At 45.0% G+C, this 24,502-nt stretch overlaps 2 protein-coding genes across 9 annotated transcripts in view; both read right to left on the minus strand.

The window, feature by feature from the left end:
- LOC123519048 overlaps positions 1-4,647 on the minus strand; it is a 39,591-nt gene extending 34,944 nt beyond the window's left edge. For 2 of the 5 annotated variants that reach the window (XM_045280199.1, XM_045280195.1), the window contains exon 1: positions 4,521-4,647. The gene's annotated coding sequence lies outside the window, so the exon portion shown is untranslated. Of the gene's footprint in view, positions 1-2,402; positions 2,895-4,473 lie in introns of those variants that run through there. The other 3 variants (XM_045280197.1, XM_045280196.1, XM_045280198.1) reach the window with 3 other exon arrangements.
- Positions 4,648-5,452: 805 nt separating this feature from the next.
- LOC123519047 lies at positions 5,453-24,295 on the minus strand. Of its 4 annotated transcripts, none has more exons than XM_045280194.1 (8): positions 24,143-24,295; positions 22,461-22,550; positions 21,841-21,875; positions 20,958-21,100; positions 20,299-20,457; positions 20,048-20,182; positions 19,540-19,720; positions 5,453-5,739 (listed from the first exon to the last, which is right to left on the minus strand). In XM_045280194.1, exons 2-8 carry the CDS (start codon positions 22,538-22,540, stop codon positions 5,609-5,611), a joined length of 864 nt encoding a protein of 287 aa, XP_045136129.1. In that variant the 5' UTR covers positions 22,541-22,550; positions 24,143-24,295; the 3' UTR covers positions 5,453-5,608. The 4 variants fall into 4 exon arrangements, 3 of the variants coding, with proteins under 3 accessions (XP_045136129.1, XP_045136128.1, XP_045136127.1); XM_045280193.1 differs by lacking the exon at positions 24,143-24,295 and adding an exon at positions 23,883-24,001; XR_006678965.1 differs by lacking the exons at positions 19,540-19,720; positions 20,048-20,182; positions 20,299-20,457; ... (2 more) ...; positions 22,461-22,550; positions 24,143-24,295 and adding an exon at positions 16,000-19,518 and having other exon boundaries at positions 5,602-5,739.
- Positions 24,296-24,502: the final 207 nt, after the last annotated feature.

A 24,502-nucleotide genomic window follows, 5' to 3' on the forward strand; every position in this document is an offset into this window, starting at 1 on the left:
TTTGAGAACAATAGGAGGGACCCCATCAGGTCCATAAGCCTTCCGAGGGTTTAGGCCAGCAAGGGCATGGAAAACATCATTACGAAGAATTTTAATTGTAGACATGAAATAGTCAGAGGGAGGAGGAGAGGAGGACAAGCCCAGAATCATCCAAGGTGTTGTTAGCAAAGGTTTGAGAGAAGAATTCAGCTTTAGAGACAGAAGAGATGGCAGTGGTGCCATCAGGATGAAATAAAGGAGGAAAGATGAAGTGAAAGTTATTGGAGATGTTTTTGGCTAGATGCCAGAAGTCACGAGGAGAGTTTGAGTTTGAAAGATTTTGACATTTTCTATTTATGAAGGAGTGTTTGGCAAGTTGAAGAACAGACTTGGCATGATTCCGGGCAGAAATATAAAGTGCATGAGATTCAGGAGATGGAAGGCTCAAGTACCTTTTGTGGGCAACCTCTCTATCATGTATAGCACGAGAACAGGCTGAGTTAAACCAAGGTTTAGAAGGTTTAGGTTGAGAGAAAGAATGAACAATGTACGCCTGCATGCCAGACACTATCACCTCTTTTGGATTCAGCACACAGAGCTGGGTCTCTGACACAGTAATCATCAGGAAAATCAGCATAATACCTCCTCAGGTCCCCCAACTGGCAGAGGCAAAACGCCAGAGGCACCTCCGCTTTGGGGATCCTGAGGAGGGATTGGAGAAATAGAACAAGATACAGAAATGAGATTGTGATCGGAGGAGCCCAACGGAGAAGATAGGGTAACAGCATAAGCAGAAGGATTAGAGGTAAGGAAAAGATCAAGAATGTTGGGCGTATCTCCAAGACAGGTCAGGGTGTTGCACCAGTTGCTCTAGGTCATGGAAGATAGCAAAGTTGAAGGCTAGTTCACCAGGATGGTCAGTGAAGGGAAAGGAAAGCCAAAGCTGGTGGTGAACATTGAAATCTCCAAGGATGGAGATCTCCGTGAAAGGGTAGAGGGACAGAATGTGCTCCACTTTAGAAGTTGAATAGTCAAAGAATTTCTTATAGTCAGAGGAGTTAGGGGAGAAATAATCAACACAGATAAATTTAGTTAGAATGACTTTTGAGTAGAAGCCCGATGGTGGATAACTCGGAAGATTCAAGAGCGTGGGAACTAGAGCAAGTCAAGTTGTTGCCAACATAGATTCAACATCCAGCTTTGGAACGAGAATGAAGATAGAGAAAGTAGAAGGAAACAGAAAAAGAGGTACCGTCAGTAGCTTCAGACAGCTGTGTTTCGGTGAGGAAAAGACGACGAGGTTTAGCAGAGGAGAAGTGGTGTTCTATAGATTGAAAATTAAATCTAAGACCACGAATGTTGCAGAAGTTAACGAAGAATAGTTGAGGAGGGTGTCAATACATTTATGGTCGATACTGAGAGAGGAGTCCGACCTGGGGACATTTATGGTCCCCTCCACAGAGGCTGGTTTTGGAGTCGCATTTTTGTATTTTAAGTGAGGAGTATGTGTGTGTGGTAAGGGCGTATAGTTTTGTGTGAAGGGAGTGAGAGTTGTCTTTAGAGGGCAAGCTGTGACTGTCTCCTTGAGTTGTGAGATACAAAGGGAACGTTCAGCGAGTTCACAACTACCTTTGAACTGATCCAGACCAGAACTGGGCAGACCAGATCAGTCCAGATCAGAACTAGTGCTATTCTACCTGTCTGGGAGTAAACTATCGTTTCGCTAGCTGTCTAATGCCACCTCCATGTAAAGATGAAGCACAAAGTGAAGGAAGTACTGGATACACTCCATTGTTAAATATAACAGACTACTGCGTGGATCATTTCGCACATTTTTTATTTATTTTTGTCTATCTCTGTATTCTTTCATATGTAAATAATAAAGTGGTGGTCTCTTCTCTGCAAACTATTTTGCAGCCAAACAACTCTTTAGGTCTTTTTCCCGCTCAGGGAAAGGCTTGATGCTGTGACAGATAGGATAAAACAGTGCCATAGCAGTGGGAAATAGAGAACAGATAGCGGCTCGTGAGTACGCTGCCATTTGAAGAAAAAAATGGTTTCTATAGCTGGTCACATTGAGGTGGTTGAAGAAATGGCTCCGTCCGCCACATCTCATCACTTTTTTCTGGCTACCACAAAAAAAGTGGCCCATGTGAATGGACCCATATAAGTGTATGTGTCGTACATTTGATCATTATTTTGTGGTGGCCACAAGCACAAGTGGCCAAGGCGTGGAATACGGGACAAGTGATGGGTTTGCTTGTTTGTTGATGTGTATCATCCGGACGAGGATCTCGGTCGTAGTAGTCGGAAAGGTAGGAGCTGCTGACGTTAACTGACACACACATACATAAGCGCAACACACACACACACACACACACACACACACACACACACACACACACACACACACACACACCCACCTTATTTATTCTAAAAACACACGAGGACGAGGAGCTCGGTCGTAGTAGTCCGAAAGATAGTAGCTGCAAACGTTTACTGACACACAGACATACATTATGCGCTACACACACGCACACACACACACACACACACACACACACACACACACACAAATGCAAGTACGTGTGGCATGAAGTGTCCCACCCAAGATGTATTAGACTAAGAGGTGAACGCACTTCGGCATTATTGGAACCGCTGACGTCACCATGTGTATTGTTTACGTCTATTGTTGTGGTGGTGTGTTCATGTGTGACAGATTTTATCAGCAATTGTGTACTTTTCACGGGCTTTGTATTACGATATTAATAGTTAAATGGGTAAAGCAAGAGTGTGCGCTGTATTTGGATGTACACCTGGTAAGGACAGCAACCTAAGATACCATAAATTCCCATCTAGTGATAACCTTGCTAGACAGTGTATCCATAAGTGTTTCCGTTCAGACCATATTAATATTAAGTATGCTGTGGTTTGTGAACGACATTTTAGTTCAGCCCAGATTGAACGAAATCTGAAGTACGAGCTTTTAAATTTGCCGGTTCCACGAACTGTGAGAAATTTAAAACAGGATGCAATTCCTGATCAGAATCTGCCATCACGAGGACACAGATGCCAGGGAATCGGCCATCCACCAGCATTTAAAGGTAAGAAACTGTGTATTTTGTAAGTGGTGGTGGTGTTTGTAGTAAATAAGTGGTGGTGGTGGTAATACTAGGTTCTAGTAAAGTAAGTGGTGGTGGTTCTAGTCTAATACATCTTGGTTCTAGTGAAGAATGTGGTATGGTAATGGTTCTTGTAAAGTAAGTGGTATGTGCTATGCTTGTGAAACGATCACAGTAGATGCTGGTGAAGCTAATACTAAGTAAGAGGTGCAAATATTGTAAGTATGTGGTGGTAGCTTAAATTAAAACATGGTAGAGGTGGTGGCATATCCCCATATTTTCTTGCAAATCACTAAGAAACGTAAAATACAGTTAGTGGCATTATATCTACTAAACTTAGTAATCAAGATGCTAAAAGATAACCACTCAAATAAAAGAAATATGCGGAACACCTATATTCCACAATTAAAATCTGTCCTAGTTGGTGTGTAATTCACCTCGGTCGTCTGCTGGTCACCCAGCCAGTCTTCCCCATTACGGAGCGAGCTCAGAGCTCATAGACCGATCTTCGGGTAGGACTGAGACCACAACACACTCCACACACCGGGAAAGCGAAGCCACAACCCCTCGAGTTACATCCCGTACCTATTTACTGCTAGGTGAACACGGGCCACTTTATGAGGCATGCCCATATGCCGCGTCGCCCCGGGACTCGAACCCGGCCCTCTCGATTGTATGTTTGTTTGATCTGCTGGAATCTCTGACGAGACAGCCAGACGTTACCCTACGGAACGAGCTCAGAGCTCATTATTTCCGATCTTTGGATAGGCCTGAGACCAGGCACACACCACACACCGGGACAACAAGGTCATAACTTCTCGATTTACATCCCGTAACTACTCACTGCTAGGTGAACAGGGGCTACACGTGAAAGGAGACACACCCAAATATCTCCACCCGTCCGGGGAATAGAACCCCGGTCCTCAGGCTTGTGAAACCAGCGCTCTAACCACTGAGCTACCAAGTGTGTGTGTGTGTGTGTGTGTATGTGTGTGTGTGTGTGTGTGTGTATGAAAAGTTCATACTATAGCCAAATACCAGGTGTGTTTGTCACGAAATTTGAGACTGTTTGACACCTGGCCGGTCTCACTAGCAGAAACGAGCAGCTTGCTGGGATACGTGCAATACTACCACTAGAGATAGTTCTGGGTACTTAATTGCCTCTGTTGAATTCAAAGTAACGATTTTTTTTGTCACTGACACTGAAGCACTGAGCGGACGCGGCACTGATACTTCACTGATGTGTGTAAATCGACCTTAACCTCGAGAGAAGAGGTTCAGGTTATTTCCATATTATATCTATCTGTGTTGATATGACTACTGGTTGACAGGCATGTTGTGATTTAAAAAAAAAAAAAATTTTTTAGCCTACCTTAAAAAGAGTACCTTATTAAGCGTTGTTTCGTCTCAAAAACTTGCCTTTAGTCGCGGATATGATCTAAATCGGCGATGGTGGTAGAACTGACAGAGGAGGATGGTAAACTAAGGAGAGCAGTGGATGGTTCCCGAACACTGCTGTAGCCAAACAAACACTGTTCACTCTCTGACAATCCCACCATTATCATGCTACCTGCTCCTTATCAGTTATAATTTTCTCCCTCTCTTGACACTTACCTCCCGGAGTTTATCTTAATTTTCATGCAAGAGGGAAACTTGCCATGCTTCCCCTCCTCCCGCGGCCTCTCTGCACAAGACTTTCTTTTGTTTCTCACCCCTATTTTGTCCGCCTCCCTAATGCAAGAGTTAACCAGTACTCTCAGTCATGCATCCCTTTCTCTGGTTAACCCTCGAGATCCCTGCTTGCTTCCTGTATTTCCCATTACCTGAACTCATTGAAAAGGGCGGTTTGAAGACATTTACCTTATTCTTTTGGCTAAGTCTTTTGACCCTGTTCGGGAATTGGCACCTCAGTAAGTCTTTTTTGATGCAATTTTTGTTTCGCTTGGCCGGTTTCCCCAATGCAAATACAAAAGAGGGAAAGAAAAAGAAAAGAAATAACGCGTCCCCTCAGCGTACCGATCCCCGCCCTGATCCACCGCCTGTTTACTGAGTGCTGAATCCCCTCTGCCACTCCAGTAGGCAAGGCTTTCCCCCATGGTCGTGTGGAAAAAAAAAAAATAAATAAATAAAAATCAGCTGGGAGTAGCAATCCGTGCATGTAAATTGCGCATAAGACGTGTATGTGGTATATCACCAAAGAGACACCTGTGAGCAGTACCTGAAGTATTCGTTCATTTTCTAGTGGTTGTAATTAGTTTTCATAATTTGCATTGACTTTCGGTAAAAAACCCACCTGTCTTCCTCCCGTTGGGGTAGAATGCATGTAAGCTTAGGAAATACTACACTGTGGCTTTCTTGGTGATATGATTTATTTTGTAACAGTGAAAAGCAGCCAGGCATACGAGGCGACACACACACACACACACACACACACACACACACACACACACACACACACACACACAAACATGCGCGCGCGCCCATCAGATGAATGATCTTGTCAATCGTCAGAAATCTCGCGCCCACACCACCTCCCTCCAGCCACCTGCATCTCGGGTGTGAATCAGCTTGAAGCCGGCACACCTCATCAGCATGAAGTACGGCCAGAATACTTGCTGCCGACTTGTCTGACTCATATCTGCAGTGGAAGGTTGATGATTATTGTGATTTAACTTAGGAAGGAACTGTACAACAATAAAAGGCTCTTCGCGCCACACACACACACACACACACACACACACACACGAACACACACACACAGAGAGAGAGAGAGAGAGAGAGAGAGAGAGAGAGAGAGAGAGAGAGAGAGAGAGAGAGAGAGAGAGAGAGAGAGAGAGAGACGGGAGGGTCAGTAATAAAGATCGTTGATATGAAAGACAAACATAATTCTCTCTCTCTCTCTCTCTCTCTCTCTCTCTCTCTCTATTTAAACTTCATAATTACATATAACAAATGATTTACAGTTTATAGTGTGAATCTAGACCTAAAGTGCCTTGCGTTGGCAAAGCACTATTTTAAACGTCTTTCTTCACATCACTTCTTATGTTAAAGTATATCACATAGAGTAAATTCGCACACTTCACTTCACTATACTTCACAACACCAGCCGCGGGGGGAGCGCGCTCCTCCAGTCATTGGCGGCCACTTTCACCTGATGTGTATAAACATTCCCGTTACCTCAGGCGTGGCCACCGTGAAGAGGTTCCACAGACGCGCTGCTTTGGCTTTGAAAGATCGCTAGTGTTGTAAGGAGCGGGAGAGAGGCACCACCACCTACTGGCCTCCTGCTCCTGCTTGCCTCGTCATTCTCCTTGGTGGGTGTGGCGGCAGGCTGAGGCGGGTGAGGTGAGGTGTTTGCTGCACCCAAGCCTTGTGGCACACCGTCAGGGTTGCCACGTCCCTCCGGTGCTCCAGTGACGTGGTACTGGCCGCGATCTCCTCGTCTTCCCCCAGGAGACGAGGAGCACGTCTCTGTACCGCGTCGAGGCATCTGGTGTGGGTAAGGGCGCTGGGCATCCATGTCAAGGCACCATACGGATTTCTGCCTAGTAGAGAGTGAGGTTTCCACGCGGGTCCAGACTGCCAGCTACCCTGCGGAGAGCTGACACACGCTGTGATGTCTGGCGGGCTACAGACGTGATGTGGGTGTCGTAGCGCAGCTCACGGTCTATGGTGACTACCAGGATCTTAATGTGTTCCTGGAGAGACAGCTGCTCACCCTCAAACTGCAGTTGTCCTTCCACGGCCTGTGAAGCGGCAGGGGATCGTGAGACGACCATAACGTGTGTTTTGTCAGGTGCAAAGGTGACTTGCCACACCATCTGCCACTCCTCTGCTGCCTTTAGTTGACGGTTGATGTTGGCCACGGCGCGCTGGCTGTCCTGGCGGTAGTAGGAGAGGGAGATTGTGCAGTCGTCGGCGTAAGCCTTGACTGCAGGGAGTTGGCGTAGTAAGTCGTCAATATACACGTTCTACAGGACTGGGCCCAGCACTGAGCCCTGTGAAACTGACGCTCCGATACTGATGGGAGATGAGGTCCGCCTGTTGACAACTACCCAAAGTGTCCTTCCTTGGAGGTAATCTTCGAGTAGCATCAGGAGACTACCGTCGATGCCTTTGGCTTGGAGCTTAGCTATAAGATTTGCGTGCCACACTCGATCTAAAGCCCCCGCGATATCAAGGGCCACTGGAAATGTGTCCAGGCCTTCATCAAGGGTGTCCTGTGTTACGACCCGCCCGTAACATACTCCACTACCATCACCTCCTCCGCTTTTTACCTCGTTCGCTACCTCTTCACCTCCCCTTCCACGTCACCGTCTCGTGAACCTTCCACGCCACCGTCTCATGAACCCTCCACGTCACCGTCTCATGAAGCCCCGCTACTGTCCCGAAGTTGGATTCACGCGGCCCCATTCGACTCCAGCGGAAGTGTTAAAGCAAGCTCGGCTTTCTGGAAAGTCAGTCGAGGTCCAGGCCTCAACCAGTGAACACAACGCCTCTTGGACTACTGTGGGATCAACCATCACCCAGCACTTCACCACTGCGACACCGCATAAGTATCACTTCCCTCGTCCGTTTTTTCCACATTGCCTCCATATAGGATTAGGATTATTGTTAGGTATTAAGTTGGGTTCTTTATTGTTGTATTTATTTCTGTGTTATATGTATATGTGTATGTCAGTTTCATATGTTTCATGTTATATCTATGTGTATGTCAGTTTCATGTTTCATGTTATATCTATGTGTATGTCAGTTTCATTATGGGGTTATTAAAATAGCTTTTTAAAGTGCCCCCTTTTACATTTCCTCACCAGTTGAACCTGCAGTGTTTTTTTTATTGTTATTGTTCACCGGCTTTCCGATGCCAATCTTACCCGTTTAACCGGTGAACGTAACACCTGCAATTTCTGTGAGAGGAGGAGGAGGAGATCTGAGGTAGATCGGCCTGGCCAGAACCTGAACTGGTATGGTGAGAGAAGCTGGTTTTCTTTCAGATGGTGCCGTATGACTGATGACATCAGTTTCTCAAACATCTTAACCATCACAGACAGCAGGGAGATGTGTCTGTAGTGCCTAGGGTCAGACCTGGACCCTTTTTTGTGCACAGGAATCATATTTGCCTCTTTCCAGTATGCTGGCCACTTTCTCTCTGCTAGACAGGAAGAAAATATGGCATCAAGAGGCGCTGACAGCTCCCTGGCACATTGTTTTACCACTCTGGGGCTGATTTCATCTGGACCCGTGGCTTTCTTCACATCTAGTTCCCTGAGTGCTTTTTCCACCAACTTCGTGGTGATGGGCACTGTGGTGATGGTGTGTGCCGTCTCCCTTGGTAACACAGGAGGGGGCCGGGTAGGGCTCTGCACTTGCATTTTGTCAGAAAATAATTTGGCTAGGAGGGCAGCCTTATCCTCACTGCTTGTGGCAGTGGATCCATCCTGCCTAGTGAGGAGGGGCACGCTGTCCTGTCTCATCAGCCCTTGCCTCTCCTTGACCAAAACCCACCACGTTTTTTCACCCACTCCTGGACAGGGGAGCTTGTTTTTTATAACTTGCTCCCAGCGCTTCCTCGCCCACTTGGAGGTGGCTGTCATTCTCCTATAAGCAGCTCGATGTAAGGCGAGGTTGTGTTGTGAGGGGCGCTGCTTTTATCTCCTCCATGCTTTGTGTTTGGCCTCGGCAGCTTCCTGGCAACGAAAGCCGAACCTTGGGGGCTTGAGGCTTTGGCAAGTTAAGTACGGTGAGGGACATGACGAGCTTGCAGGTCGACCAGGTGTGATGTTATCGCCCCTTTGATGGCGATTAGTGCAGGATAATAAGACCCATTTCAAGCTGACTCGATGTATTCATTGTATCGGTCAAAATCTGGGAGCGTGAATCAGTTCTCTTAATGACAAATATATTGGTAGCTTACACTATCAGCCTTACAGGATATTATTTAGTTATACATATATAGAGAGAAATATTGGTAATGCCCAACCTTGTCTTTATATTAATACTGCTACATAGTTATGCTACTGTCCACAATTACACTAATTTATTGCCCACATATTACACTGAGTAGGTTGTAGTCAAGTCACTCACGTGTTGGCGGGTCTTTAGGTTCCTGTAGGTATTACGCTCGGCGCAGAACGTCCGTTCACACCCACAGTACAAGTGTTTCTGCCCCAAGGTGGAGTTGAGGGCCCCTACACATGTCTCTTGTGTAGAGTCTTTCATAACATATCTGACCTCCATGACCTCGGCTGGGGTGATTCCTACCAGGTCAGCACAATACCTTCTTTCCTCTCTTCGCACTACCATCCTCAAGCTTTTGTCCTTCCCTCCTTCGTTCATCTCTCTCTCTCTCTCTCTCTCTCTCTCTCTCTCTCTCTCTCTCTCTCTCTCTCTCTCTGTCTGTCTGTCTGTCTGTCTGTCTGTCTGTCTGTCTGTCTGTCTGTCTGTCTCTCTCTCTCTCTCTCTCTCTCTCTCTCTCTCCTCCAGCAATAACACTCCCCCTGTCGGGCTTTGCACGAAACAGCAAGTTGTGCCCGCGATGGCGTTAAGTTAATAGCATGTTTCACTCTTTCATCCTTGCGCCAGCTCTGGGAAGCCCGTCGTAGTTCCCTGCTCGCTCGTATCAAATTAGTCCCCTGGTCAGATCTGATGCGCTTAAGCGGACCCCTCCGGGCACAGAATCTTAAGAGGGCAATGATAAATATGTCTGCACTCAAGGATGTCACGACTTCTAGGTGGATGGCTCTGGTAGTTAGACAGGTGAAAATGCAACTCCACCTTTTGACCTGTGTTCGCCCTTGTTTAACCGTAAAGGGTTCAAAGCAGTCCACTCCACAGTAGCTGAAGGCCTTCTCTTCTGTCCTGATCCGGTCTTCTGGCAGATCTGCTTGTCGGTTGTGTGTGGCTCTCCAATTATTCCGACGACAGGTTATACAGTTTCGTATTATACGATCTAGTAGGTTGCGACACCTTGGGATCCAGTATAGTTCCCGCAGTACTACCAAGGTATATTCACGTCCAGAATGCCCAGCATTCAGAGCATGCGCTTCTTCTATAATGAGTCTTGTGACATGATTATCTCTGGGTAATAGAATGGGATATCTTCTTGAAGACGGCGTATCATCATGCTTCAGTCGTTCCCCAACTCTGATTAGGCCAGACTCATCTAGAAATGGGTCGAGGCGCCTGAGGTTGCCCTTCATTACATGACCTCCTTGTTCAAGCGTATGCCTCTCTGATGTAAAGTTTTCAGCTTGCACTACACGTAAAATGGAGTTTATCGCGTCCTCCGGTTCTTTAGTGCTAACGCTTTGGTCTTCATTGTTTCTATACTTCCTCCGACACTAGAGTAAAAATCTCCTTATCCAGGCAACTCCTATCAAAAGGCGATGCCATGATGAATATCGAGTGATCATGGTTTTGATGCTGTCTTCTTCCTCAGTGTTCTGTGAAGTGAACACTGTGCACTCCTTTCTCACGTCTGGATCATTATCACCAAGCTCCGGAATTTATTGGGGGTATGTCGGCCAATCCCTCTCATTCAGGCTCAGAAATTGGGGTCCCCGTAGCCATCAGCTCTCACTTGTGAATTTTTCCCCTCTTACTCCTCGAGAAGCGTCATCCGCAGGATTCACTTCTGTGCTGACATATCGCCATTGTTCAGGTTTGGATATTTCATGTATTGTTCCCACACTATTGGCTACAAAGTTAAGGAAGTGCCGCCTGGTATTCCTTACTGCCGTGCTGTCTGTCCAGAATATTGACTGGGAAATAGGGAGTTCCAGGTCCTTTCTTAATTGTTTGTCCGCCTTTGCAGCCAGAACTGCAGCGCACAGCTCAAGACGAGGAATGGTCAGTTTCTTTATTGGAGCTAGCTTGGCCTTACCACATACAAAGGCCACATGGTATGAGTCATCCCTTTATTTCTGGGACAGTCCTAAGAGCTCTTGGGTCATTCGAAATCCATTTGGTTAGTTTGAACCCACCCTTTAACAGTAAAGTTCTCAATCGATGAGTAACAATCATAGCCCTCGGCAGCGAATCCATTAAGAGGAGTAAATCGTCCACATAAAAATTGTGCATGTGATCTCTTCTGGCATCTTGTTTACATGCTCAGAGAACGTCTGTCGCAGTGCAAATCCAGCACAGGATGGGCTCCAAACTTTTCCGAAGAGGTGCACTGTCATTCGATAGGTTCTTGGGTTACCGCGGAGGTGGTCATCTCTCCACCACAGGAACCGTAGCACATCTCTATCTGAGGGAGACACTCTTACCTGGTGGAACATAGCTTCTATATCGGCCATGACTGCGATTCTTCCTTGTCGGAATCTGATGAGGACTCCCATTAGTTTGTTATTCAAGTTCGGCCCTTGCATGACCTGGCTGTTTAGTGATATTAATTTGTATTCAGCAGCGCAATCAAAGACTATCCTCAGTTTTTTTCTGGTTTCTTGGCGTTTAGTACTAGGTGATGTGGTAGATACCAAGTTCTTCCAGTCTCACCATTATCTTCTACCTCCTCAGCAAACCCTGAACTAATCATGCGTTGCATCTCCTGTTAGCACCGTTGCAGGAATTGTGGATTTCTTAGGAGGTGGTTCTTTAGGCTTAGAAGGCGATGCTCAGCCAGCGCCTTATTATTTGGCAATTCAGGGTTATCTTATCGGAATGGGATTGGCAGCTGGTAATGTCCATTTATCTGTATGACTGATTGTGACCACAAGGCAGTCACCCTCCTGTCTTCCACTGACATTTCCTCCTCCTCATCGTAGGTTGAGTCGTGTTCCCACAACCGTCTTACTTGATCTTCTAAAGTGACTGGGTCTTGTGCCCTCAATGTGGTCAAGCAGCCTATCGCTGTCTGGTCTTGGTCATTTTTTAACAAAGGTCCATTAATTGTCTATCCCAAGGGTGTCCGCACCGCAAAAGGCTCTCCGTCTTCACCTTTTCTTACTTCTAAGGGCACGAAGGCACTGGGAGCGTCTAGCCCTATTATAATATCCACTGCCTTTGGGGGTTGTTCCAGTACTGCTATTCTTTGGAGAAGCGGTATTTCCCTGACGCTCCTAGAGGTAGCAGTCGAAGATCTTAGTGATTTTGGCAATGTTTTGACTATTAGCACATTGGGAATATTGATAGACCGAACACCCTTTACACCCACGCTCGTTATCTTGAGCCAAATTTCTTCTGTGTCAAGTTCACTCCCCTTTTCAAAGATCGTACTAAGAGAAAGTTTAACCTTTCTCCCCTCCTCGTGCAGCTCTCTAGCAATTGTACGCGTACAGAATATGCGGTCACTACCTGTATCAAGAAGGGCTCCGGTTATGATGGAGGTTAGATTCTTGTTGTGTTTACCTTCTACCCTGATCTTCAGAACGGGTAGTGCTACTGATTTCTCTGTTTCGCTTCTTTGTCAAGTATAATTTGATTCCTCCTTTCCCACATGATTGTTATTCCTGGCTCTTCCAGCTCTTTCCTCATTAACCCATTTATAGGGATTAGCTGTATCTTGGAATTCTCCTCGGGTCTCTGCTTCCCTTGTGACATTCGTAATCAGTTCAGCCCTCGATGCCTCAGGTCTATGATCTGATGTCGGGTGCACAATTGACATATCAGTCAATGTTTGGTCTCGCCTTTGACGTTTGGGGGCAGGATATGTGTCCTTGACTATATCAGACGTGCTGGTTCCATTTACGTTGCTCAGGAAGGACATTTGTTCCCTTCTGCGCAAGATTCGCTCCTGTCCCACTGGTACTTTGGGTCGTGTACCCTGTCCTCGACCTATATTGCTAGAATTAGGGTGTAATAGCCAGGAATGTTTTGCCCGGCACCCATCTACTCCACACCTCCCTGCGCTAATGCACTCCTGCAGCAGGTGGTTTGGGCTTAGACACGAGAAGCAGAGTCGCTTTCCCCTGACCAATAAGATACGCCTTTCAGCGCTCATAGCGTGGAATTGTTGACACACTTTGAGAGTGTGGGATCCTCGATGGCATGCCACGCACCGTCTGCCCCGTTCGCTCTGAGAAAGTGGGCTTGTTGCGGTATCCAGAGCTCGCACTCTTTGTTGGCCTTGAGATGAATCTGGAGATAGAGACACTACCCCCATGTCTCTTTCTTGATCCTTTGTTGCTGTTACTGGATTATGCACATTGATGGTTTCTGCATCACTTGCTGCTTTATGGATAAAGTGTATCAGCCATTGTATTCCAGGTCTTTCCTTGTGTGTCACTTTGTAATCTCTACGTTGTTTGATATAGTCATCTCTTATCTCTTTCGGTAATCGATTGGCCAGCAGGTACAGCCCGTAACGGTTATCAATTTCCCTTGTCTGCTTTAGGACAGACAAGTTATGGAAACATTCTTCCAGCTCATCTAGGAATTTCCTCAGGCCCTTCACATCGCCTGACCTTATGCTAGGTCCCATTAAGGTTCCGTGTAGCATTTGATTAACAAAGGCATCTTCATCACCATATCGTTCATCAAGTAATTCAAGAGCGCGTTCATACCCGTCAGTAGGATTTTCTATTTTCATACAGGCCCGGACCTTGCTCTTAATCTCTCCAGTGTAGGCGGATACTAGTGTCTCCAGTTTGACAACAGGAGACATACCCATGACTCCGACATGTCGTTGAAAGGCTTGTTTAAACTCCCAAAATTCAAAACAGGTTCCTTCGCAAAATGTAGGTGTCTTCCTGTTCGTGAGTTGTAAATTCCTAAGGAGCTCGGCATACCCATGATTTTGCGATCCTTCATCAACCTTCTTTGTCTCATACTGCTCTTTGTGCTCCCCCTGGTGAAGCTCTACTGGCAAGACATCAAGCGCAGTCACAGAGGGCTCCTTGTCCTCCCCTTGGTTTTTATCTGTTCTGGTTCATTCCTACACTCTACGAGCTCTTGAGGTGATGTTCTTTGAATCACCTTACCACTCTCCATGGCGGATTCCCTTTGTTCCGACTTGTCCTTGGTTAGGATAGCCATTACTGATTGCTGAAACTTCTGGAGTGTATCAAACAGAGTGTCTACCCTGTGCTCCAAACTTGATGATGTTGTTGGGAGGGTGGTAGTGTTATCCTCCTCACCGCTCCTGAGTGTGACATCGTCAGTGATGTCATTCTTCCCCGGCGACGTTTCTGTTTCCTCTTGTCGATCCATGTTGGCTTACTGTGTTGGAGAAATCAAACACACCTTAGTGCGTAACTCTCTTCAGCAATGTTGTCTCACTTCCTGAACTCAACTCAACGTGCCTTCTCTGTGAAGGCACAATCCCTACAGTCACTTCACGCTGGTTATCGCACCACCGTGAGTACACAAGCACATCAAGGTGTCTCGCCTGGTTGTCGCACCACCGTGAGCACACAAGCACATCAAGGTGTCTCACCTAGTTGTCGCACCACCGTGAGCACACAAGCACATCAAGCTGTCTCACCTGGTTGTCGCACCACCATGAGCACACAAGCACATCAAGGTGTCTCACCTGGTTGTCACACCACCGTGAGTACACAAGTACATCAAGGTGTCTCACCTGGTTGTCACACCACCGTGAGTACACAAGCACATCAAGGTGTCTCACCTGGTTGTCACACCACCGTGAGTACACAAGTACATCAAGGTGTCTCACCTGGTTGTCACACCACCGTGAGTACACAAGTACATCAAGGTGTCTCACCTGGTTGTCACACCACCGTGAGTACACAAGTACATCAAGGTGTCTCACCTGGTTGTCACACCACCGTGAGTACACAAGCACATCAAGGTGTCTCACCTGGTTGTCACACCACCGTGAGTACACAAGTACATCAAGGTGTCTCACCTGGTTGTCACACCACCGTGAGTACACAAGCACATCAAGGTGTCTCACCTGGTTGTCGCACCACCGTGAGTACACAAGCACATCAAGGTGTCTCACCTGGTTGTCACACCACCGTGAGTACACAAGCACATCAAGGTGTCTCACCTGGTTGTCACACCACCGTGAGTACACAAGCACATCAAGGTGTCTCACCTGGTTGTCGCACCACCGTGAGTACACAAGCACATCAAGGTGTCTCACCTGGTTGTCGCACCACCGTGAGTACACAAGTACATCAAGGTGTCTCGCTTCAGCGAGAACACAATCACTCCTTCCTGGTTACCGCAGCAGTACGAAGACACAAACACTATAGACAAACACTAATGTGTATGAACACTAACTAGTAAACTAGCCTTATCTTGTAATCACATAACCATGTTTCCCCAGCAATTACTAATAATTCACACAAGTAATATGTCTGTCCGTATGTTTGTAGTACGTAGGTACAGAATAAGTCCTCACACTAAACCCTAATTGTGATTCTTGGCAACTGTCTCACTTTGTGGTCGGGTAGGGCAGAGGGAAGGTGTTGGCTCCTCCACAAGCGTTCACCCCTCTTTTCTATAAATAATCGAATCGAACAAGCCGCTGTCTTCTGGTGAGATGTGGCATCTGCCTCAGTCTCGCTTGGTTGTGGGTGATGCCTGATGCCCACGCCGCTCTCCTCGCCTGACGCTGCTCCCCGCGCTGTCCTCGTGACAGGGGAAGAGTCCAGTCCCCGACGACAGACCCTTCATGTTTTGACTGTTATCGCCCCTTTGATGGCGATTAGTGCAGGATAATAAGACCCATTTCACGCTAACTCGATGTATTCATTGTATCGGTCAAAACCTGGGAGCGTGAATCAGTTCTCTTAATGACAAATATATTGGTAGCTTACACTATCAGCCTTACAGGATATTATTTAGTTATACATATATAGAGAGATATATTGGTAATGTCCAACCTTGTCTTTATATTAATACTGCTACAAAGTTATGCTACTGTCTACAATTACACTAATCTATTGCCCACATATTACACTGAGTAGATTGTAGTCAAGACACTCACGTGTTGACGGGTCTTTAGGCTCCTGTAGGTATTACGCTCGGCGCAGAACGTCCGTTCACGCCCACAGTACAAGTGTTTCTGCCCCAAGGTGGAGTCGAGGGGCCCCTACACATGTCTCTTGTGTAGAGTCTTTCATATCATATCTGACCTCTATGACTTCGGCTGGGGTGATTCCTACCAGGTCAGCACAATACCTTCTCTCCCTCTCTTCGCACTATCATCCTCAAGCCTATGTCCTTCCCTCCTTCGTTCATCTCTCTCTCTCTCTCTCTCTCTCTCTCTCCGGCAATAACAGTGAGGTGACGGCGCGAGCCTTCTCCGCGTTTCCTGAGAGCGTCGCCTGTCAGTCTGTGGTTGCCAGTTCGTCCCTCATGTCTTGCCATCTGGCCTGCTCCCACAGCCAGATGGTTCAAGGTGCAGCTCTTTCCCTCGCCATATGCAGGTGTATCTTCGTTAGCACGGCATGGAGGTCAGAGCTCCCCACTTTACCCAGCTGTTGACATGAGATTCTTTCCTCAGAAAGGTCTGATAACATTGGGTCGAGCAGCCCTCCCCTTTCGTGGGTATGAATGTGACGTGGTTGGTGAGGCCCAACACTGTCACTAAATTGTTGTATGCTTGCTGCTCCAAGTGGAAATTTAAATCTCCAACAATGAGGACACTGTTGTAGCAGTGGTGTTGGAGCAAGTTGTCCAGTTCCTCCGCCAAGAACCTTGCCTGGGCGAGTGGTATAATAAACAGAGCAGCAAGTCACTATTGTCTGTCAGCGGTATTTGGAAGAATAGTGCTTCCATCATCTGACAGTTCTTGGGTATGGAGGTCATTTTTTAAACAAACAGCCACACCTCCACCAACTCTGCCTTCTCGGTCCTTCCTCACCCAATTGGTATATCCATTTATCTTTCCGAATGTTGGTTCCTCTAAGTCATTCAGCCACGTTTCACTGACTGCTACAATATCAACTTTTTGACGTAATACAAAGTTGTGAGAGAGATCCCCAACGTTGCTACGAAGCCCTCTGACATTGGCGGACACAACTGTGAGATGCGGGGCGTGGCTGATGTTCCTGTATATTGGTGGGTTATTGTTGTTAATGTTAATACTCTCCCTTCCAGGGGGCCTGGGTCCATCCCTGCTGGTAACTTAGCTGCTTCTCCCGTTGTCCTTGTTGCCACCTAGGTTCACCTCGAAAGGGCTCTTGAGGTTGTAGGTTTGGGTGATGGGAATTCCCATTTCTCCTCCCTTCAGCTAATACCCTCCTCAGGATGGCTTCCTGTCTGACGTCTGCTGCTCGTGTGAAGCACTGTTCCCTTGAATGTCCTGGACGCATGCAATATTCACACTTTCTTCGGCCCTAGGATGAGGGAGAGCGGTGGTGTGGTTTAGGTCGGGGAGCATTTTGGCTGGCAGGTGGAGACCTACCGTGTGGCGTTCTCGCGCCTCTGCCCACGTGAGGTTTTGATTTTGGTTGTTGCCTCCGTTCACCTGACATGTTTGTAGGATTTTTAATTGCTGCCAGGTTGTTGTGCTGTGGTGGAGGCATGAGGTTGATGTGGAGACTGTAGATGAGGTAGAGCTGGCGGAACTTGCGGTGCTGCTGTTGTTGGCAGGAGTATGGGAATCAGAGGAGATGGTAACAACAGCGACTGTGGATGAGGTGTCGGTGGCGGTGGTGTGGGTGGGAGGAGTTAATCCAAGGCGGCTGGGAGGAAGACGCTTCGTGTTATCTGACTCCCACCATTGTTTCCACCTCTCCGGTGAGCTGCATACCTTCGCCCATGACTTATCTATCCATGATGCGTTGGCAGAGGTACTATCTATGGTGCGGGTGGTCCTTCTCGTGTCAGCATCTCTCGCGTCGCTTATTGTTTCGATGAATTCTAAAATATCCATCACCTGAGCTTTTTTCTCTATTATCCAGTCACGCTGTAATGAGAGTGATTGGATAGTGCTCTTGTTTTCCATCACTTCTTGTTTTAGGCGTAAAGTGCGGGATATAAGTTCCTCTTTATCCATCGTCATGTACTCCTGCCTTTCATTGTCCACGTCTTCACTGAAGGTTGGAGCGTCGATGTCATCTGTAGGGGAGGTAGGAGGGGGGGGTGCTGGAGTGTCAGGTGCTTCCTCGATATCTCCGTTTTCGTAGAGCACCCCTGTATCTATGTTAACCTCATGGCGCAGCTGCTGGGTTTCTTCACACGTGTGCACATCCCTGTCACCCAGGCATGTGATGTGGCACACATTGTGACAGTCTGTTTCGCCATCGCAGCAAATGTAGGGATCGCTTTTTGAGGCTGACAAGCCACAAACAGCACACCATCTTCGTGGCCTATATCCAGGGTATTCAATCCTCACAATTTTTCGGTGTGTTGCCATTATGGGCGTACACTACTACCACTGCCGAGAGGTGGTGAGTGGTTTAAGTGAAGCAGAGGAGGGGAGAGAGAGGCCGCAAAACCAGGGAGTGGGGAGGCAGGAGGGTGTGTTTATATCTCCTTAGGGAATTTTGGACAGGTGGCCTGAGTGTGGCATCAGGTGTGTCAGGTCACGGGCGGATAGGTTTACTCACGTGCACACACACTCACTGCTAGTCGCTTCATTTTGAGTTAATTCTATTTTCTGATGCACTATAGCACTTTTCTTCTACTGCACTTAACACTGCATAGCCCGAGCTGAGCTACAACTCTGATGCACTTCCTTATGCTCACACACTCGTCACCCACACGAAAAAACACACCACAAGCAGGAGCCTCACTCACACGTCTGTCCCCTCCAGTGGTCTCTCTCTCTCTCTCTCTCTCTCTCTCTCTCTCTCTCTCTCTCTCTCTCTCTCTCTCTCTCACACACACACACACACACACACACACACATGTGTCCTCTGATTTCAGAAAGGTCAAACTCAAATTCAAAATTTAAACTCAAAGTCAGATCAGAATGGAACCGTTATGCCTTCCCGTCCGTCAGTGACAAGTGGAAGAGCAGCAGATTTATAAAGAAATTCCAAAGAAGTGCCATAATTTTTCTGTAGATGAAAAATTGTTTGGTCAGCTGGAGAAACAGACTTGGCATGATTTCAGGCAGAAAATAAAGTTCATTGATTCTGGTGATGGAAGGCTCAAATTTCGTTTGTGAGATGCATCTCTATCGTGTATAGCACAAGAACTGGCTGTGTTAAACCAAAGTTCGGAAGGTTTAGTACAAGTGAAGGGGATGAATGTAGTGCACATCTCTGTGTCAGACATTATCACCTATGTTATGCGTTTAGCACACTGATGGTCTCTGAAATACCATCTATTCCAAGGAAAATAAGAATAATATTTCAACTGGTTTCCCCAGCTAGCAGAGGCAAATTGCCAGTCACACCTCCGCTATAGGAAACCCCAAGGAAAAACTGAAGCGATAGGAGAAGATGCACCTATGAAATTGTGATAAGATGAGTCCAACGGAGAAGGGTGACAGTATACATAATCTGAACAATTAGATATTAGGAAAATGTCAAGAATATTTATTGCAAAAGAAAGCAAAACTCAAAGCACAGACCTCTAAATGGCCCGTCGTGGACCTCCATTCCTATCTGCTTGATCTTGGCCAGAACGTGTGGTGAGTTGAACAACATGTCTTGCAGGAAGTCGATTTCTGAAAGCTCCACATCCAACTTCACATAGTCGATCTCGCGTCCCTCCTCGCCCGCCTGCCGCACCAGATTCTCGAAGCGGTCCACCTGAAAAGGATACACAGTATTGTGTAATGAGATTTATTTCTACTGGACGGATTGATTTTTTTCGTAGACTAAACTACAAGGATATAAGACAACACTTTTAGGATCTGAAACCACAGCCAGCATAGCCTCATGTAGCCTCACCTTCCTGTATAAGGGTCTGCAAAGTTACCCAAATGTCGCATGGACTGTTCTGCGAATATGCATATTAGCTTGGATCTTTTTCTGGACGAAATTTTCTCTATCAAGCTATTGATATATGTGTAATAACTATTATTGACATTTCAGTCTTATTTGACGTTATACAACGCTTTACAGCCGCCGTCTCACCTTCTTCTCACTCCAGTTGTTCCCCATACCGATTCTCTTGGTGCCCTTGTAGTGGGCGATGCCCGTGGCGTAGAACTTGATGTTAGGGGAACGTTGGTGGTCCTCCTTGCCCATGGTAGGGTCGAAGGCGTACACCTATTAGGATGGGAATGAAGAACCAGGTTGATAGACAAAAAAGATAGACGGAAAGGAAGATCACCACATCAAAATAAATCGATCCAAATCTGAATGAACGGGTCTCAGCCACTCACCTTGCATCCAAACTTTTCCATCTCATCCTCGAAGGACCACTCATTGTTGACACCAAAGGAAAAGATGAGGCACTTTCCTGGCGTAAAGTTGAATATTTTGTCAAGACATATAAACTTCTTGCCGTCAGCAGGTGCAGGCGGCTTGCCCCCGAACTCACGCTATGAGATAAGTAATAGGAAGTCAGACAGCATGACAATAAAATGCCTTCTCATCATCACAAGCGCGGTGTTTTTTAGAAGAGAGAATGAAGGAGAAATGTGTTTAGAGTGAAAACACAGACGTTGCATTTAGTGCTTGAGAGAGAAGAAAAGGATTTTTGTGTTAGCTTGTGGTGTTGAAAGGGATGAAAGTATGGAGAATGTAGAGTCGTAAAGTGCGCGGTGAATGAGACTTAAAAAAAAAAAAAAAAAAAAAAAAACCGCTGTGCTCTGTCCATATTGTGGTGGTCAAAATACCAAACCAGTTTACAGATATACGTGAATTACTATTATTATTTTTTTTTATTTATATATATTTTTTCCTTTTGCACTGTATACACTCGCTGATATTAACTGTTTGCAAATCAGCACATCGTTGAACACCACCATGCACAAGACTGGAAGAGGAATAGGGCACAGCCTTTCAGAGACATGGAGAAAACATAGGGAGCCACACTGACCATATCGGTGCAGGTGATCTCTCTGTGGTGCAGGTACGCGCGGTACTGCTCGATGCTCTCCAGGCCCGGAATCTGACATCGCGAGACTCTTTCTCCAGCTTCTGTGCTTGTCACTGGTGACGGGTTCCCTTTCTGTGAAGCACCTGAAAATAATAGGTGGAAATTGGTAAAATAAGGCAAAAGGCAAAGTTTCAATAACTTGCCACATTCCGAATGTATTTTCATCTTTAAGTCTTGTCGTGTAAATTTTTGAGAAGATTTAAATTGAAGGAAGAACAAGGAGAGTGGCAAAAAACGAAGCGCAAAAGAATTATATAGTTTGTGGTAGTTTGTGTGTACATCCATCCACCATGATAATATGTCGGTTCATTGACTATTCTTATGTTTACATTTGTGTAGATCTATTGATGTTTTGCAAAACTTTTAGCAGACTGAGGAACTAAAACTTAGTGATAGAGAGTGGGGTATGTTACTTGACTATATTATATAGTCGTCTTTCTATTCGCTTTTTAACCCATTAATACTGGGACATATTTTCACCTTAAGATTTGTGTCCGATAAGATAATTTTATTGACATTAGGAAGGGTTTATGCAGGTTAGAAGATTAATGGCCACAGTCTACAGTATTCTAATCCCCCACATAAGTTTCTGAAGCTTTATGAAATGACCAAATAGTTAGCAGAATGAATATGAAAAGACGGCAGTACTGAAAAGGTTAACGTGTAGGGTTAAAATTCTTTGAGATTTTACATTTGTTTGCTTCTCAAACAGTATGTGCTGTTTATTATTTTATCATGTATGTCATAATTTTAGTCTGCTATCTATTTGTTTATTCATATCCGTTTTTACTGTGAAAAAATATTAAATTTATGTTTTTCTTACCTCTCTCGACCACGATGATGGGGAATGAATTTGGCCTGGGAATAAAATGAAAAAAAAAATATTATTATTGTTATTAAAATTATTATTATTATTATTATTATTATTATTATTATTATTATTATTATTATTATTATTATTATTATTATTATTATTACTATTATTATCATTATTATTATTATTATTATTATTATTATTATTATTATTATTATTATTATTATTACTATTATTATTGTTAGTATCATTGTCATCATTATTATTATTATTATTTGTATGCTTCCAATAACACATGAATATCCGTTACATATCGCCGAAACTTGCCATGAATGAAAAACAAAGAGTATTCTACTCCACGTCATATTGATTAAAATTTTGGCGTATCTGTCTTGAACATCAAGTAGAGAAAAATGGAGAAAAATATATAGACAATTTTCTGATAACACAAAAAAAAAAAAAAATAAATAAATAAAATAAATAAATAAATAAATAAAAAAGGAAAAGATAAAAAGTTAATAAATAGGCAGAGAGAGAGAGAGAGAGAGAGAGAGAGAGAGAGAGAGAGAGAGAGAGAGAGTTAAATGAAGCAAGGAATGTATGGATGCATGGCATGAACATGTACTTACAACACATAGATGATTAAAATGAAGGCGGCCATCAGACCGCCTAATACAGACCAGGATGCTCCCTTCATTACAACAGCCATTATCCTTAATCTGTCAAGGATAGAAAAGAAAAGCTCCTAAGTTGAGGTGTGTGGAGTTATGTTTCAAGAGTTAGTGCCACCGCTTGTTCCGATGTCTTCTTGCCACTGTATTTGACTTATGACCGATAGTGGTGGTTGATACTGATACCTCTTACACCCACTTACTTTCGAGGTTTCATAATGATGTAAATGATAAATTTTATTCTGGTGGGTAGATGGTTTAGATATATACAAATAAGGATCGCTCACAAACACTGTTCACCTTAATTCTGAACTTTAATGATGATAAAGACGCACGTGAGGATTTGAGAGTACACACTCTTTAAATATTGACGCGTTATAGTGTCGGTGTAGAACAATCACAATTTTAAGAGCGAGAGCTAAGGGTGACGACTCCTCGGGTGATGAACTCAAGAGGAATGACTGTTCAAACGAAGACACAATTGATTGCTGTGTTTAGTAGCGTGACAGGTGCAGATGACATGTCCGTGAGGATACGAGTACTCAGGCTTCCTCCCACGGACTGTGCCTACTTAGAAGAAATTGTATACAAATAGAAACTTGATATTAAACAAAGCTATCCGTAGGCGTCTGAGTGTCAACATGGCTTAAGATTTACGGATAAGACTGGCACAATTCAGAGGCCGTGTACGTCATTTTTTACTGAATGAACGATGTTCATCCAACACAATAGATATCCAGAGGAGGAATCTCAGGAGCAAGCTTATTTAATAAAGAACGAGTGATTTTGTCTTTGGTTGAGAAAGGTATGCTTATAACGTATTAAGAATATCTAATAACAGTAATTACTATATATATCAAACTAAATCCTAATATGTAACAAAATGATTTTTTTACAGTAAGAAGTTTTCCATGACCATCAAATCAATTGAACGAATAGTACTTATATCATTGTGTAATATAATTCTGATCACTGCATAAAGGCTATGAGTTCAGTGACCTGAACTCATTTAAGAGGAAGTTTTCAAGAGATTTATCCTATTATTTGGCTAACTCTTTTGTCCATGTCCAGGAAACGGCATTTCAGTGGGTTTTTTCTAATCGTTTTTCCTGCTTTGGCTAGTTTCCCTTCTGACAAAAAATAAACACTCAGATCTTGTTAAACGGAATGCAATTTGGAATGAGGGTTAGATAAGAGAAAAATAATTCACAGGCAGTCTGGCCGATGACTGAAATATTAATAATCTCGTTAGTAGTTAACAGAATATTAAATAAATTTATGGGTGAGGATGATAATGAAAATAGGTAAGTCTGATGATCTCTTGCAGCTTGCATTGCACTGAGCAGAAGTAGAAGCATTATAGTGGTAATCAAGTGTTACCTGTGGGCGGTGTCTGGTCGATGCTAGGAGAGGTGAGGGACTGATCTCGCGATTAACAAAAGCTGTGTGGGTTTGGTAACAGTTGTGATCCAACGTGGGATGATCATAAACACTTGTGGCATTGTGTATAAAGGGGAAGAGGCTTATCTGTCGTGCAGTAACTGCAAGACCAAGAAGAGCAAGAACATAGATAGTTAACCGTTCATGTTGATTCCCATTTGTTCCTGAACTGTTTTTAAGACAAACTACAGTGTACGTACTTTGTACCTTAATGGTCGTCTTCGTTTTCCTTAAGCCAGATTGTTGTTGTCAGTAATCAGTGGCGGTGCTGGTTGTGATGATGATGATGATGACAAAGGTAAAAGAGTGGCGGACGTAATCCGTGGCCACTCATCCACGTGGGATGTGAAGCATCATCAGATGTTCCGGGTGTGGTGAGGGATGGGAAAGGGAGGCATTGCCGGCACTCTAACCAGAACATTCAGGTTTTGTTCTGTATACGTATTCTTTAGTTTTGATGCACAGGTGAAGATTAATGGCAACACCTGCGCTCTTGGGGTAGATAGCAAGTGTGCGAAAAATGCACTGTTGCTACATTCTTTGCTTAAGTTTTCTTATTT

This window comes from Portunus trituberculatus, chromosome 44 (assembly GCF_017591435.1).
Source record: "Portunus trituberculatus isolate SZX2019 chromosome 44, ASM1759143v1, whole genome shotgun sequence".
NCBI lineage: Eukaryota > Metazoa > Arthropoda > Malacostraca > Decapoda > Portunidae > Portunus > Portunus trituberculatus.

Excerpts from the sequence above, each read along its gene's own strand:
- LOC123519047 (XM_045280192.1), bottom strand. The coding sequence starts at position 13,713 with ATGGGTATGTCTCCTGTTGTCAAACTGGAGACACTAGTATCCGCCTAC.